This window comes from Pan troglodytes, chromosome 16 (genome assembly GCF_028858775.2).
Source record: "Pan troglodytes isolate AG18354 chromosome 16, NHGRI_mPanTro3-v2.0_pri, whole genome shotgun sequence".
NCBI classification, from domain to species: domain Eukaryota; kingdom Metazoa; phylum Chordata; class Mammalia; order Primates; family Hominidae; genus Pan; species Pan troglodytes.
In genome coordinates, this window is record NC_072414.2 from 57705327 (window position 1) to 57723396 (window position 18070).

At 36.5% G+C, this 18070-nt stretch overlaps 1 protein-coding gene across 34 annotated transcripts in view; it reads right to left on the bottom strand.

Moving 5' to 3' along the window:
- Nucleotides 1-18070, bottom strand: part of DENND4A (DENN domain containing 4A) — a 132997-nt gene that overhangs the window by 55380 nt on the left and 59547 nt on the right. For all 34 annotated transcript variants that reach the window (XM_054667690.2, XM_063795168.1, XM_063795179.1 and 31 more), the window contains 7 exons: nt 17975-18041; nt 16868-16926; nt 14759-14903; nt 14300-14475; nt 8077-8177; nt 2997-3215; nt 707-852 (listed from right to left, as the gene is read on the bottom strand). In XM_054667690.2, coding sequence (XP_054523665.1) covers nt 707-852; nt 2997-3215; nt 8077-8177; nt 14300-14475; nt 14759-14903; nt 16868-16926; nt 17975-18041 — 913 coding nt within the window. The remainder of the gene's footprint in view (nt 1-706; nt 853-2996; nt 3216-8076; nt 8178-14299; nt 14476-14758; nt 14904-16867; nt 16927-17974; nt 18042-18070) is intronic.

An 18070-nucleotide genomic window follows, 5' to 3' on the forward strand; every position in this document is an offset into this window, starting at 1 on the left:
GGATACCCTCTTTAAACTGCCTGTCCTCTGATTCTCCATGTTAGACCATGCCTCTCCAGGAATACTCTCCTTACCTGGCTTGGGCTCTGACATTCCAGCTAGGCTGTTCCTCTCTCTCCACCCTATTTAGGTTTTGAAACCCCTCTCTGGACTACCATCCTACTACCTCCTATCTCTCCAGCATGAATACCTGCCTTGCTCTGTCCTACCTAATGATATTAGGACTGAAGGGAAAGGTTTCATACATAAATTTAAAATTACAGAACTAAGTAATTTAAGCTACGAACTCATTTGCAATTGTAGAAATATTCAGGTAAAACATTTATTATACTTTCACACCTACTTTCAGCATGTGATAACCCATATCAGACAAAAAGGAGAGGTGAAAATTACAGATGTTCAAGTTGGAGGTGCACAGGCTGGCAAAAAATTCCTGGTTTTGTAAGTGGACAGGGAGGGTTAGGACTTGATTGCTACAATAAAACTTATGATTACAATTACCTTGTAGTAAAATTCTACAAGGTAATTATAAGAGGTGCATTCTATAATTTCTAGCAGGCTACCAAAACTTTCATTATAAGTGGTCAATGATGAAAATGAAATTAATTTCAATTTCATTAAAAGCTGTACATAGAAACTATAACTCATAACATTTATAACAGTCACACAAAATAAGTTAGGGCACTGTAGATGTACTGTTACTTACTTTATCTACACAATCATCAAAAAATGCCAGGCTTGCATCTTTGTCACTAACAAAAGAACATTCTTCAATGAAGCGAATAAACATTTGTGTTTTGGTCATCATGTTATAGAATTTTTGATGTGACCGGTCCCGGCTTCTTAAGAAAGCTGTTCAACATAAATATATAATGTCAGAATACATAATATCATTCATAGATTCACAGAATATTTGCACTAGAAAGAATCTGAACAACCATGTCATCTATACCTCCCACACCACTACCATTTCGCACGTGCCGAGAGGGAAAATGACCTGACAAAGAAATAGGAGAATAGTAATAAAGGAACATAAACCCAGATCTCTCAAATCTTCATTCAGAACTGTCTCCACTGTTCTCTCACCATCTTAAAGATTATAAACTAGTATATTTGAAAATTGCTCTCTTTTCTCCTAAAAGCTTTGCATATTATGTGCACATACTTGCTCTCACACTCTCTCCATATAAATATATATATCATATATATATAAATGGCTTTCTCAAAGCAGCAGTAACATTCCCTCGTATTCATTCATGTTTGTGTCTTACTTATTGAAAACAGAGAAAAGGTTTATTTCCTGATTCACCTTACTAATTATGCTCAGTTACACTGCACTTGGGCCTTCTTTCAGGCCCAGGAATTCAAGCTCTTTCTAGTCTCAGGGACTGTGTAAACTGTTCTCTCTGCGTAAAACACTCTCCTACTTTACCTTTGTCTGGCTAATTTCTTTCTTTTTTTTTCTTTTATTATTATTATACTTTAAGTTTTAGGGTACATGTGCACAATGTGCAGGTTTGTTACATATGTATACATGTGCCATGTTGGTGTGCTGCACCCACTAACTCATCATTTAACATTAGGTATATCTCCTAATGCTATCCCTCTCCCCTCCCCCCACCCCACAACAGTCCCCAGAGTGTGATGTTCCCCTTCCTGTGTCCATGTGTTCTCATTGTTCAATTCCCACCCATGAGTGAGAACATGCGGGTGTTTGGTTTTTTGTCCTTGCGACAGTTTACTGAGAATGATGATTCGCAATTTCATCCATGTCCCTACAAAGGACATGAACTCATCATTTTTTATGGCTGCATGGTACTCCATGGTATATATGTGCCACATTTTCTTTATCCAGTCTATCATTGTTGGACATCTGGGTTGGTTCCAAGTCTTTGTTATTGTGAATAGTGCTGCAATAAACATACGTGTGCATGTGTCTTTATAGCAGCATGATTTATAGTCCTTTGGGTATATACCCAGTAATGGGATGGCTGGGTCAAATGGTATTTCCAGTTCTAGATCCCTGAGAAATCGCCACACTGACTTCCACAATGGTTGAACTAGTTTACAGTCCCACCAACAGTGTAAAAGTGTTCCTATTTCTCCACATCCTCTCCAGCACCTGTTGTTTCCTGACTTTTTCATGATTGCCATTCTAACTGGCGTGAGATGGTATCTCATTGTGGTTTTGATTTGCATTGTCTGGCTAATTTCTACTCATCTTTCAGATCATGGATCAGATGTTACTTCTTCAGAAAAGCCTTCCGTGATATGAGGTTGTGAACTGAAGTTGTTCACTCATTATTTCCAATTGTCTATCCTCTTGATTATAAGCTCTCTGAGAGAAATAACCATGTCTCTCATCTTTTACTTTTTTTTTTGGCCATGTCTCTTTTGCATACCACTATATATCCAATGCCTAGCATTCGGAGGTACTCAATATATACTTATTAAATGGATTTCTCTTTCAAATGTTAAATACTACAAAAGAAAGTAAATATGTATTATAAAACCGGTTGCACTCCAGAACTTCCCAACTCTTTTTACTTCATGGCACAGATAGGAAATATTTGTAAATATTTGTTAAGTACATAATATTTGAAAATATTTGTAAAGTATACTGAAATAAAACAAATGAGGTTATTCAAGCCTGGAGGTGACCATTTCAGGGGTTCCTCTGTATCCCCAACACTGCCTGCTGCTCTGAAAGCTGAAAGTATCAGTATCTCAACACACATGTGACACAAAAGTGTAGTCGGTATATGGTTGGGAGGCTCTATACTTTTCTTCTGCATATCTGCTAATGGGATTATATCTAATATGCCTGAAAAATAACTAGTCCTATGGAAATGGGTAACCAACAAAGCTAGTATTCACATTCTCCTCAAAATAGGTATGTATTCTCATAAATATGAGCTATTAATACAGACAGCAAATGAATCATCACAAAGTTAAGCTCAATAACCTGAAAGCTTTAAAACTATGCAGTCACTCACCTTGTAGGGCAAAGAGAGAGGCTGCATCTGTGGCTGTCTCAGATGGGGCTTGTGTTATTGGCCTTAAGTATGATCTGTAACCTTTTAAAATAGAGGCCATGAAAAACAAAAATGCCTCTTGGATTTCCAAATCTATCATGTGCAACCTCTTTCCAGAATTAAAATCATAGTCATTCATTGCTAAATCCATGAGTCCATCATCTCTCGGTCTCTGCTGCACTGTGAAGACATACAGTGTTAGTGTTTTCTCCAAACTCACAAAACACTCATGATGGTACCAATATAATTTTGTTGTATTTTCAAAAGGACCCAAGCTACCTCAACTCTTTGTTTACATAACTTAATCATACGTAAACCTTAGCAAAGCTTGCCATAGCATTTTGTAGGCTCCGTTGAGTAAATTTTATCCAAATTAAACACAAAGCTACCCGTTTATCTCACTACCACCAGGAAAAAAAAGCTCAGGCCGGTCATGGTAGCTCATGCGTGTAATCCTAGACCAAGGCAGGAGGATCACTTGAGGCTAGGAGTTCAAGACTAGCCTGGGCAACATAAGAGAGATTCTGTCTTTACAAAATTTTTTTTAAGTTCATGTTCTAAAATAACTATATATAAGTTAATAATGATTGTAACCGAGAAGGCAATAGAATATAAGAAAGCTGTTCAACACAAATATATGTCAGAATATATATCATTCATAGGCTCACCAAGTATTGGCATTGTTCAGAAAGAATCTGAACAACCATGTCATCTATACCTCCCACACCACTACTATTTTGCACATGCCCTGAGAGGGGAAATGACCTGACATAGGAATAAGGAGAATAATAAAAAAGGAACATAAACCCAGATCTCTCAAATCTTCATACAGAATTGTCTCCATTGTTCTCTCACCATCAAGTGATTATGGTGAGATTATACATAAACTAGTATATTTGAAAATATTTCAAAAACTGCCCCCCTTTCCCTCAAAAGTTTTGCATGTTTTTTTTCCTTTTTTTTTTGTTTTTTTGTTTTTTTGAGACAGAGTCTTGGTCTGTCACCCAGGCTGGAGTACAGTGGCACGATCTCAGCTTACTGCAGCCCCCACCTCCCGGGCTCCAGAGATTCTCCTGCCTCAGCCTCCTGGGTAGCTGGGATTACAGGTGCCCATCACCACGCCCAGCTAATTTTTGTATTTTTAGTAGAGACGGGGTTTCACCGTGTTGGCGAGGCTAGTCTCGAACTCCTGACCTCAGGTGATCCGCCTACCTTGGCCTCCCAAAGTGCTGGGATTATAGGCATGAGGCACCATGCCCAGCCACTTTGCATGTTATGTGCACATACTTGCTCTCACACTCTTTCCATATGAATATATATAAAACATACATATTTTATATATTACATATATATGTCTTTTTCAAAGTGGCAGTGACATTCCCTCTTGTATTCATTCATGTTTTTGTCTTACTTATTGAAAACAGACTTTAAAAAAAGGGAAAGAAGAACTATTGCATTTACCCTGTGCAAACTGGGTGCAGGGCAAATGCAACAGTTCTTCTTTCCTTTTTTTTTTTTTTTTTAATATAAGTACCTGCAGGAAGAACACACAAGGATTAAAATATAAAAAACAATTCTTCTTCCTGGACAATTCAATGCTAAAGTCATTAGATAGTAAACATGTAATTTTATAGTACAGAAGTCTAGTAGACACCACCTTAATCAAGTGATCGAAGTGAATATCTTCATCAATAATGGGACAAAGCAAAATAGTGTGCGATCTGATACAAGGACGCAATGAGAGAGACACAGCATCACTTCTGTGATATTCCTGTCAAAGATGTGTGACCTGGGCCGGGTGCAGTGGCTCACATCTGTAATCCTAGCACTTTAGGAGGCTGCAGTGGGAGGATCACTTGAGCCCAGAAGTTCAAGACCAGCATGGCAATATAGTGAGATCCCATCTCTATAGAATTTTTTTTTTTTTAATTAGCTGGGTGTGATAGCGTGTGTCTGTAGTCCCAGCTTCTCAGGAGGCTGAGATGGGAGGATCACTTGAGCCTGGGAGCTTGTGGCTGCCATAAACCGTGATCGCGCCACTGCACTCCAGCCTGGGTGACACAGTGAGACACCCTGTCTCAAAAAAAAGAAAATAGATAGGTGGCCTGTATTTATTATGAGAATGCTCAGACAAACCCACACCATGGACAATTCTACAATGGTAAGTATAATCTTCAAAGATGGCAGAGAATCTGAGGAAATGTTCAGGAGGAAAGGCAAATAAAGAGACTTGAAACTACATACAACACCTGATTTGGAACTGGATCCTTTTGTTATAAAGAACATTATTATGATAACTGGCAAAACCTGAATGTGGTCTGAGGATTAGGACAGCAGTAATTCTCAATGTTAATTTTCTGATTTTTATGGTTACATTGTAGTGATGTCAAAGAATGTACTGGGTAGGAAATACATTCTATTCAAATGTCATGAAGCATCTAATGTCAAAGGGTCAGGAAAAAAGTTTGTTATTACTTCAAAATTTTAAAATATAAGGAACAATTAATCATCTTCGAGAGTTTTTGGAGGAGTTCTTATTGTCTAAAAAAGTGAAAATACTGGAAGAACGTAAGGCATTGGAACCAGAAAGCCTAGGATTTTTTTTTTTTTTTTTTTTTTTTTTTTGAGATGGAGTCTCACTCTGTCTCCCAGGCTGGAGTGCAGTGGCACAATCTTGCTTCACTGCAACCTTTGCCTCCCAGGTTCAAGCTATTCTCCAGCCTCAGCCTCCCAAGTAGCTGGGACAACAAGCGTGCACCACCACATCCGGGTAATTTTTGTATTTTTAGTAGAGACGGGGTTTTACTATGTCGGCCAGGCTGGTCTCGAACTCCTGACCTCAGGTGATCCACCTGCCTCGGCCTCCCAAAGTGCTGGGATTACAGGTATGAGCCACTACGCCCAGTCAAGAAAGCCTAGGTTTTAATCCCAGCTTCATCCTTGTTAACTGTATGATCTGTGAGAAGCTACTATACGCCTCCTTCAACCTCATTTTCATAGTTGTAACGTAAAAGAATGTATGTGAATGTGCTCTGAAGCTATAAAGCGTTAGAGTCTTTAATTATCAGTATTATTTAAATGTTTGTAGTTTTAACCTTTGAGATTCTGCCTTTCACAAAAGTTGAATGGGCTGTTTCATTGAATATATATATATATATATATATATATATATATATATATTTGTACTTTTTGTAGAGACAAGGTTTCAGCACGTTGCCCAGGATGGTCTCAAACTGCTGGACTCAAGCGATCTCCCTGCCTCAGCCTCCCAAAGTGCTGGGATTACAGGCCTGAGCCACCCTGCCCAGCCAATGTTAATAATATTTAAATATTGCTACAATAGCTGTTGGGCTTCTTAGCTATTCAAAAGAAGTGCAAACACTTTTAGAAAGCAATTAACTAGGTAACAAATGATATTACATGCATGATTTATTTGTTCCATAAGGCAAAATTTTGTTACGTTTTATGTAATTTGTTTAATATCCCAATACTTATGAGCTACTTTGGAATCATCTACTTGTTATGAAGTGTACTTTGTAAATACTGTTTTTATCCATGTCTATTTCCAACTACACTATACACTATGATGAATCCTCAAGGGTGTAGGCTACCTCCTATGCTTATGTTGTACCTAAACATAAATGTGTATTACATAAATGGGTCATCTGCTATAATACCAAGAAGATCAGATAAAGAAATGAAGGTTTAATTTTCCTTAACAGTAGAAAAGAGCATGGTGATAAAGCATTGCGAAGCATTTGGACTTAAAGATAGCTTTAATGACTCCACTTAAAAAAAAAAAAAAAAGAAAGAGACGACATCTCACTCTGTCACCAAGGATGGAGTGCAGTGGCATGATCACGGCTCACTGCAGTCTTAACTCCCAGGCTCAAGTGGTCCTCCCGCGTGGTCCTCCCGCCTCAGCCTCCCAAGCAGTTGAGACTACAGCTACATCTTAAGGAATCAAATACTGCTATATCACTATTGACTGTACTTTATATAATAAGTATTAAGTTATGGATTCTGAATGGGTCATCTGCTATAATACCAACAAGATTAGATAAAGAAATGAAGGTTTAATTTTCCTTATCAGTAATTCTGGACAAGTCAAGATATATTCTCATATAAGCTTTTTAAATAGAAATATTCCATATCCTAATCAATTTTCATTTTGATTAATTTCTTAATGCTATTGGCAAACTTCGATTTTCAAACTTTAAGATAGGCACACAGAAAAATAAAAAACATTTTTAAAAGATAAGCACAGCATTAAGATCCACTGAAGGTGAAAAGCTCTTACCCCACTGATACCATCAGCATTTTCTAATGTAGTTTACATCATTTGTCTTCGATTTTCAAAACTAACTTTCTATTCTGTGTATGAAAAAAATAGGCCAGGCATGGTGGCTCATGCCTGTAATCCCAGCACTTTGAGAAGTCGAAGAGGGAGAACTGCTTGAGCCCAGGACAACATAGTAAGACCCTGTCTCTATAACAAATTAAAAAATTAGCCAGGCGTAGTGCCTCATTGTGTCTGTAGTCCCAGCTACTCAGGAGGCTGAAGTGGGAAGACTACTTGAGCCCAGGAGGTCAAGGCTGTAGTGGGCCATGTTTGTGCCACACACTATAACCTGGGTGACAAAGCAAGACCGTGTCTCAAAAGAGAAAAAAAAAACAATATAAAGGTGGAACCCCACATTTTTTCCATGGTATTTCAGTAACGGTAAAATAAACCACCTTAACATCCTTTTGAATTTTATTATTTTAAGATGGTTCTATAAAAATCTGGTAGATATAATATACATATTTTGCACTCCAGCCTGGCAACAGAGCGAGACTCCGTCTCAAAAAAAAAAATACACATTTTATAAATCTCTCATTCATCTTCTAACAAATTTTGCTTTAATGATCATCTGCCTTTAAAATGGTAAAACCGCTTTCTGCTAGATAAAATAAACATTATTCTTTTATAAGTAAGGCAAAGTAATTGGAGTCCCTTTTTCAGATTAAATTACCTCCTTTAATTAAGTTATCCACTTACATTTTGCCAATTGCTGATGCAAATTATTCAGTGTGTTCATCAGATTTTTACATGGCTTCTTTGGAAGTATCTTCCAGGCTACATTTTTCTTGTCACCAATTCTAAGATTAAATAACAACAGGAATATATTTGTTACATGGTCTTTTGGAGGGGAAAGGTATATATCTGTTATATATAAAAACGGGAAAAGATTAAACACCTTGAATGAAAAATGAAAAACAAAATATTTGCATTAACAAGAGAAAAATCCTACAGGGGTAAATGGGCATGTTGAATATACAAAAATTAATTTGTATGAGGGTAGAACCTTGTATTAAATATAGTTCACAAGTTTATATTTATACTGAGTAAATTCCAGTTGCTTTGGAATCTTGCTAATCACCATAAAGCTTAATGTGGTGATCTTTACTCTTAATCTCCATTTAAGTGTGCTTAGACACCTAAATAATAGAAAAATCCTACCATAAGTTTTTTTCTTAAATACTGTAAGAAAAAGCACTACAAAAACTTTCAGTAAATTCATGATCCACAGAGCTTATCAAAATACTTCGGTATATTTAAATACTTAGTTTCTTAGTTTCCTAAGAGTATAAGTAAGGATCATTTTTGTTTCTTTCAAAAAAGAAATAACCTATTATACTAAATTACTTGAATAAAGCATAATATTGTGAAATACTTATATAACTATAAAAGAGGATATCCGTTAAAAATGATAAAGCAGTTTCCCCCTTATCTGTAGAGGATACATTCCGAGACCCCCAGTGGATGCCTGAAATCACAGACAGTTCAGAACCCCATATTTACTATGTTTTTTCCCAAGCATATATACCTACGATAAAGTTCAATTTATAAATTAGGCACAATAAGGGATCAATAACAATAATTTATAATAAAATAGAATTATAACAATATACTTCAATAAACGTTATGTGAACGTGGGCTCTCTCTCTCAAAATAACTTATTGTACTGTACTCATGTACTTTCAGACTGTAGTTGGCCACAGATAACTGAAACCATGGAAAGTCAGACTGTGGGTAAAGGAGGAACTATTGTATCTTTGTTTCTGGGACAGGCTCCTATAATCTCCTTTATTATAGCAATTACAACACAGCTGGTCTCTAAACCATACATGGGGTAGGAGTAGAAAAGAGCATGGTGATAAAGCATTGCAAAGCATTTGGACTTAAAGATAGCTTTAATGACTCCACTTTAAAAAAAAAAACCAGAGAGACAACGTCTCACTCTGTCACCAAGGGTGGAGTGCAGTGGCATGATCACGGCTCACTGCAGTCTTAACTCCCAGGCTCAAGTGGTCCTCCCAAGCAGGCCTCAGCCTCCCAAGCAGCTGAGACTACAGGCGTGCACCCCTACAGCCTGCTAATTTTTATTTTGTAGAGATGAGGTCTTGCTTTGTTGCCCAGGCTGGTCTTGAACTCCACATCTTAAGGAATCCTCCTGGCCTCTGCCTCTCAAAGTGTTAGGATTACAGGCAAAAGGCACTGTGACCAGCTGACTCTACTTTTTATTGAATCGTTTTTTTTTTATTTCAAAAGCAATGAATATTCATTTTAGAAAACTTGAAAAATGTATAGAAAAAGAAAAGAAAAGTAAAACACTCATATTTTAACCACCACAGAACAACATAGCACAGGTGTGTAGTGGAACTTGCTGAACCTTTTTATATTCCCTAAACTTCCTACAGAACAAAAAAGGGCAAATATCACTTTGAAAAGTAAACAAAGAAAAAAGAGTGGGATAAGAAAGCTTAAGCTGAACAAAAATGACTGTCTTGGAATTTGTCCCCTCTATCTTTCCACAAATGAGAATAAAAATAAAGATAGGGCAAAGTCAAACTGCAGATGTCCTGCTGTGAAGGTGTGATTACATTTACAATGTGACCAACAGGATCCTGTGTTATAGTAAGAATGCAACATAGAAACACTTTTTAAAATTATTTTCTTGATGAAACTCAGTAACACAGCTTTCCCACTGTGTCTTACCATTCACTGCATAGTGCCTGTCTTGCTAGACTTAATTATGAGTGTCTTAAGAGAAAGGAGAATATGTGGTTTGCTATTTTATTCCCAGTGCCTAGCAAAAAAAGGGCACTCGGGATATGTTTGTGGCATAAATGAATGAACAACATCTTGGTATCATCTGATCACATCTAATTACTGTTACTTACTGCTATAATTTCTGCCTCTTTCCTTTGATATCTTCCCTCTAAAACTTGGCTGGGCAAGGGAATTTTTTGAAGTACTTGAGTTTGGTCTATGATCATCTTCTTATAAAAAAAGATCATCTTATGAGTAAATATATATTTACTCATGATGACTTCCACTTACAAGATTACTATATTATTTTATGACATACACATATTATATAGTTACCCAATAATTAGTGGTAGAAGCATTAGTTTTGGAGTCAAACAGTAATGGCTTTAAAATGCAGTTCTGACAACATAAGCTATATGCCCTTTGATAAATCGCTTAAAAATCTAAGCTTTGGTTTCCTTGTCAGAAGGGTTAATAAGAACTACCTCGGCTGGGCGCGGTGGCTCACGCCTGTAATCCCAGCACTTTGGGAGGCCGAGGCGGGCAGATCATGAGGTCAGGAGATCGAGACCATCCTGGCTAACGCGGTGAAACCCCGTCTCTACTAAAAAATACAAAAAATTAGCCAGGTATGGTGGCGGGCACCTGTGGTCCCAGCTACTCAGGAGGCTGAGGCAGGAGAATGGCATGAACCTGGGAGGTGGAGCTTGCAGTGAGCTGAGATCACGCCACCGCACTCCAGCCTGGGCAACAAAGCGAGACTCTGTCTCAAAAAATAAAAATAAAAAAAAATAAAAAAAAGAACCACCTCACAAAGTATGGAGAATAACAGGAGATAACTTAGGCTACACATGTAGCTTTACACTTGGTACATACATATTAATTTCTTTCCCTTTCTTCAGAAATTTCTTCATATTTAAAAATGGTCTGTATCATATATACTTAAGACAGACAGGGAAGGGGAAAATAAACCAAAAATTCCATACTTGGGATTTGTTTTTTTCAAACTTCAGGCTGGGGCTTCAGAAATTCTAATTGAAGGAAAGTAGAAAGCTGTCAGTTCGCTAGTCTAGTCCTCCACCGGTTTGGGAGGGTGGTAATGGCAAGAATTCATGAGCACAAACAACTTATCTTTCTTTGATTCTTTAACTCATTAGTGATCAAAGCAGAAAGAAAAGAGTTCAGACCTCAGCAACTTCAAGAAAGAAAGAAAAAATAGTAAGTAGGAAGACAAAATTCTTTTTCTAATTTTTAAATTTTTTGTATAAACGGGGTCTCTTCTGGCCTCAAGTGATCCTCCTGCCTCAGCCTCCCAAAGTGTGGAGATTACAGGTATGAGTCAAGACACCTAGCCGAGAAAATTCTTTTAACAAATTAAGAGACGTTATAAGGTGGAAAATACAATTTATTACCATAATAAACACAGTATACACTCTTACCACTGTTAATTTCAATTAAAAAATATTACATCACGTAACATTAACCTGGCAAGGAAAAGTTGTATTACTTTAATGTTTAAAAGTATTAAACAGTTCTGGTAAAGAATGAAATGTTGATGGTAAAGAATCATTGAATCTATTGATGCCGTATGTAAAATGGCTTTTATGCATAAAATATATTTCATATTTTCTTGGTTAGGCTTTCCATGAATAAAAACTTTTTGACAGTATGCATGCTTTAAAACAGAATACTCATTTTCTGCTAAACTTTTCTAATGGTTTAGGCACTTGAGGTTGTGACATGTGACAAGACTGAGAACTAATCTAAGGTTTCATAATTAAATTGAAAAGCTTTAGGCTGTCTCAGCCCTTTGGGAGGCCGAGGCAGGCAGATCACCTGAGGCCAGGAGTTCGAGACCAGCCTGGCCAACACGGTGAAAACCCCTCTCTACTAAAAATACAAAAATTATCCAGGTGTGGTGGCACACACCTGTAGTCCCAGCTACTTGGGAGGCTGAGGCAGGAGAACCGCTTGAACCTGGAAGGAAGAGGTTGCAGTGAGCTGAGATTACACCACTGCGCACTCCAGCCTGGGCAACAGAACGAGACATTGTCTCAAAAGAATAAAAAGTAAAAAATTTTTTTCAAAAAAATCTTTAAGATAAAAAGCTCTTACTTAAAAATGGAGAAAAACTGGGTGTGGTGGCTCATGCCTGTAATCTCAATGCTTTGAGATGCCAAGGGGGGAGGATCACATGAGGTCAGGAGTTCCAAACCAGCCGGGACAACACTGCAAGACCCCTTCTCATTTTAAAAAATTAGCCAGGCATGACCGGGCGCGGTGGCTCACACCTATAATCTCAGCACTTTGGGAGGCTGAGGCAGGCAGATCACGAGGTCAGGAGATCAAGACCATCCTGGCTGACATGGTGAAACCCCGTCTCTACTAAAAATACAAAAAAATTAACCAGGCATGGTGGTGGGTGCCTGTAGTCCCAGCTACTTGGGAGGCTGAGGCAGGAGAATGGTGTGAACCCGGGAGGCGGAGCTTACATTGAGCTGAGATCGCATCACTGCACTCCAGCCTGGGTGACAAAGCGAGACTCCGTCTCAAAAAAAAAAAAAAAAAAAAATTAGCCAGGCATGGTGGTACACACCTGTAGTCCTAGCTACCTGGGAGGCTGAGGCAGGAGGATTGCTTGATCCCAGAAATTTGGCAGTGAGCTATGATCATGCTACTGCACTCCAGCCTGAGTGACAGAGTAAGACCCCGTCTCTTTTTAAAAAAGGAGAAAAACCTACTTCACATTTACATATTCAAGTGTAAAAGCTGTACCAGCTTTTGGGCTTTATTAGACTAAATCATAGTTATTATAAACATGTCCTGTGGGTGCAATGTGGACAGTGCATCAATTTCCTCTTCCCTGAATAGATTAAGTATGATTAAATTTAAAATAAGGGACACAAAACAATACAGAATTATAAAAAGGTTTTAAAAATAGTTCCGATAGCTATAACTTACATATAAATTCAGTGCAAAGAAATGAAAACATAAAACCCTTGCATCCCTAGGGTGTAAAGATAATGAAATTATGTATAATTTAAAACTTATTTAAAATTTTAAAGCATTATTTTACTATGATGAGGTTTTTTTTTTTGTTTTTTTTTTGTTTTTTTCTTTTGAGACGGAGTCTCCCTCCGTTACCCAGGCTGGAAAGCAGTGGTGCAATCTCGGCTCACTGCAGCCTCCGCCTCCCGGGTTCAAGCGATTCTCCTGCCTCATTCTCTGGAGTAGCTGGGATTACCTGCCACCACGTCCAGCTAATTTTTGAATTTTTAGTAGAGACAGGGTTTTACCACGTTGGCCAGGCTGGTCTCGAACTCCTGACCTCAAGTGATCCGTCCACCTTGGCTTCCCAAAGTGCTGGGATTATAGGCATCAGCCACCACACCCAGTCTATATTTAAGTATTCTAATAGTATTATAAAAGACTAGAAATAGGATTGAAATATTAATCAAAGAATGGTGTTTTAATTCAATTTGTGATTTCACCTATACTCATATCATTAAAGGGAAATAAACTTTTTCTATTTCTAACCTCAATTTCCCTTTGGCTAAATTTCTTTTTCTTTTTTTCTTTTTCTTTTTTTTTTTTTTTGAGACAGAGTTTCAGTGTTGTTGCCCAGGCTGGAGTGCAGTGGCGCGATCTCAGCTCACCACAACCTCCGCCTCCCGGGTTGAAGCAATTCTCCTGCTTCAGCCTCCCGAGTAGCTGGGATTCCAGGCATGCGCCACCACGCTCAGCTAATTTTGTATTTTTATTTTTAGTAGAGATGGAGTTTCTCCTTGTTGGTCAGGCTGGTCTCAAACTCCTGACCTCAGGTGATCCGACCACCTTGGCCTCCCAAAGTGCTAGGATTACAGGCATGAGCCACCGCGCCCGGCCCCCTTTGGCTAAATTTCTAAGCAAGCCTAACATTAAAATGTTTCTTAAATATTGAAAGCCTGAGGATGAAAGGTATAGTCCTTCCAACAAAACCTTCTTTAATACTCTAAATCTACTCCATTGACGCATAATAAGGTCTGATTCAAAGACGGTGATTACCCCACATAACAAGGAAAACAATATATCTTAAAAGAATCCTACTTAACAATCATAAAATATACAGTTACATACATATGCTACAAAGTTGTAAAATATACATGTAGAATCACTAAAAAGTACTTACTGAGAAATAGTGTTGGTATCTACATCAACACAACTGACATCTGGTGGAGGATCATAGAGATCAAAGTATCTTGAATCAATCCCTACTATGAATGGACATGGTGCACTCAAGACATCTGCTAAAGCCAGTGGGCAGAGAGGAACATACGGGCATGGCCAGTGGAAAGGGAAAATCATCTTGGATAAACAAAAGATAGGAGAGAATTTAGCTTTTTAACACTGAAGCATAATTTATCAGCACACACAAAAAACTGTCTTTTAAGTATTATCTAAAGCCTAATGCCTGATAATGAATGAAATAATTATAACTAGAGTTAATGGTCAGGAAATCAAAACTGCTTTCAAAAAACACAAATTCATTACTCTCTGAATTTTAGTTAAGTATTAAAATGGCTTTAAGTTATATAAATAAACTAAGTTTAAACTAAATTGACTGCCAATAAGAAACTGTGATACTCACAGACACTAATGCTTCTGTCACACTAGTAAGCACGGATGGCCGTAGGGAATGGATAAGAATTTTATGTTCTGTTACTGCAAACACCAGTAGTGTCACAGCATTTTCAGGGCCTAAATTCTGCAGCAGTGTTGAAAACTTGCCACCACTGTCAATCCAAACAAAAATATATAATTAAAAAATAATGATCCAAACACCTCATTATCTAAAACAATGGGCAAAAGTAGTTGATTAGAGTAGGATTTGTATTATATATGTTGATTAGGGTACAATTTGTATTATATATTCACCATTAAACATGATTGCTGCTATGATGCAGGGAAAACACTGCATCACAAACACACTATGAAAACAATGCAGTTTTAGGAGATTCCAAAATCATTCTTTTGTACTGTATTCAATATGGAAAATGAAAAGTCATCTGCTTCATTTCATAGAAAAAGATCTGTCATATAATGTCCAAATAAAGAATGCAATTTATAAAAGGGATGCTTTGATTGAAAGCAAATCCTTAAATGGAAGTTTTTGAACATGGCCTATCTTCCACTGTAATTATCAGAAAAACCGTATGACTTACAGGCCCACTTCCCTTAAGGTAAATACACATTAAAACTTAATTTTGTGAATAATCTTTACTACTGTAATGATAATAGTAATAGGAAATCAAGAGGTACAAGATGATAAGATACACATACAAAGCAAGTTAATAATGAAAACAATAAACTTAGGCCTTCTATATAGTAACAAAATACTGAACTGACAAAGTAAATAAATAGTTCAGTAAGCCAGCAAGTATTTTGTTTATATAATGCTAAACAACTAGTTTCACTGGAATAATCTTTTAAATAAAGCAAAACTAATAACAAAAGCCTCTTGGTGAAATGAAAACATATGTCCACAAAAAAATCGGGGTAAGTTCATAGTAGCCAAAATGTGGAACTATCCCAAATGTCTATCAACTGATAAACAGATACATAAAATGTATATCCATACAATGAAATATTATTTGGCAATAAAAAGAAGTACTGATACAATGAGGCAACATAGATAGACCTTGAAAACATTAATCTAAGTCAAAGAAGCCAGACTACATATTGTATGATTCCATTTATATGAAATGTACAGTATAGACAGATCTATAGAGACAGAATGTAGATTAGTGGTTGACTAGGGCTGCAGAGGGGTATGTGTATGTTAGAGATGGGAGGAATTAAGGAGGTTAACTGCCGAAGGGTAAAGAGTTTCTTTTTAGGGTGACGAAAATGTTCTAAAATTTATTACAGTGATAGCTGCAGAACTCTGTGAATATAATTATTGAATCACACACTTTAATTGGGTGAATTATATGATATGTGAATTATATCTCAATAAAGCTGTTACCTAAAAAAGTCCTTTATGTAATTTAGAGTGACATACATAGTCTCACTCATTGTTTCTAGTTTATTTTCAGCTCAAACAAAGGTTAAGAAAACATTTGTCACTCTGGGCTGAGAGCTAGTGATGAAATAATCTGCAATTCTTACAAAATTAATGTCAAAGATGGCAGCTGGTCTCCCTTAGGTATCTCCTATATAACTTAATCAGACTGTAACCATTTCTCTGATGAAAAAATTACACAGCTAATCAAATTTCAAGAAAGGATACTGTAGAGAAAACATACTTAATGATTTCTCTGAACTTCTAAGGTAAGAAAATACATTGTCCTATTCTACAATTTAATAATTAGAACTATTTTTTTTCTTTTGGGTAAAATTTAAAATTAATTGCATTTTAAAAAGAAAAAATTAATTGCATTTGAATGTTCTTCAGAGGTTAATTAAAGCTAAAAATAACTGTTCTCATCATCTACATATATAAATACACACACACACACACTTACACAATAGTAGGTATTTGATGATAATAGATACACAAAATACAAAACACTATTATAAAAGTTTCCTTTTTTCATTAATAACTGCAACCCAAACATTAAGTAAAAGGAATTTAGAGAAGTAGTAGTTAAATGAGAAGTATTTCCATCAATATTTGAAATTTTAGCTAGGAAAAATAAAATATTTGAATGTTATGCTAGATTGAGAGAAAAATAAATAGAAATGAGGTTTTACTTGCCTTAGTGGAAGAGGTGAAGACACAGGCTGACTGAGAATCAGATTATCATGTGGTGATAACTGGAAGAAGATTTAAAATAAAGAATTTGAAACATAAAGATGAACTTTAAAACACCACTTTCTGTTAAAAATATATAAAATAATGATTATGCCCATGAAGTTTCAGTGTATCCATTTACCAGTATCAGAACACTTTGTATCACTCACTAAGATCTTGAAAAACATGTCCTGACCCCTTTCAACTACTAATTCTTCTTACTGTGAATCCTCTTTTCTTCTGTCCTCAATGGTTTCCCCTGATGCCATTTTAACAAATTCACACTGAAAGACTAAATTATTCATTTAATACCATAATACCAGGGTCAAAAAACCTATGGCCTACATGGCAAATCCATAGATTGCCTGTTTCTGTAAATAAGGTTTTACTGAAATATAGGCCTGCTCATTCTTTACATATTACCCAGCTGCTCTTGTGCTGTAACAGAAGAGCTGAATAGTTGTGACAGAGATCAGATGACAAGTAAAGACTAAAATATTTAGTGTATGACCAATAACCAAAAAAGTTTGTTAACTTCCATCATAAAACAATCTTTTGTGTGTATTTAAACTGAATGTGCTATGTATATTCTTACACTACATTCCAGGAAACAAGACAGAAATCACACGTGGATATTCAGACTGAATATAAAGCTCAAAATATTATTTTTCTAGATATTTTATCTGTATCAATATAATAATGTAATTACTCTTATCTATGTTTTGAAATTTATGCACACACAACTTTCCCTTAACTTATTAAATAACTGCCAAAGGCACACACTTTCAAATACCTACAACAAATTTAGGGGAAAAAAGTTCCTTTCTGTGTATTCAAAATGTCTACTTCAACCTACTTCTTTAATTCTTGAACCCGTTCTCTAAGAAAAGCAGGAGATGTCTGGGAGGAGTTAAAACATTAAGGGCCCAAACTACAACAGGGAATAGTATCTGGTTCTCTCTAAATCTCATTAGGTTTTTTTCCTCATTCAAAATTGTTATTCTTATGTTACATTTTGACAGAGCCAATAACAACTCATAGGTCCCCCAATCAAAAACAAAAAAACCTTACCTGAACTAAAATCCGTGGTCTCTGAGGAGATGGAAAAGGAACTTTATGCATAAAATGAGAAATATGCCTTGAAAACAAACAAAAGTGTAAGTGATT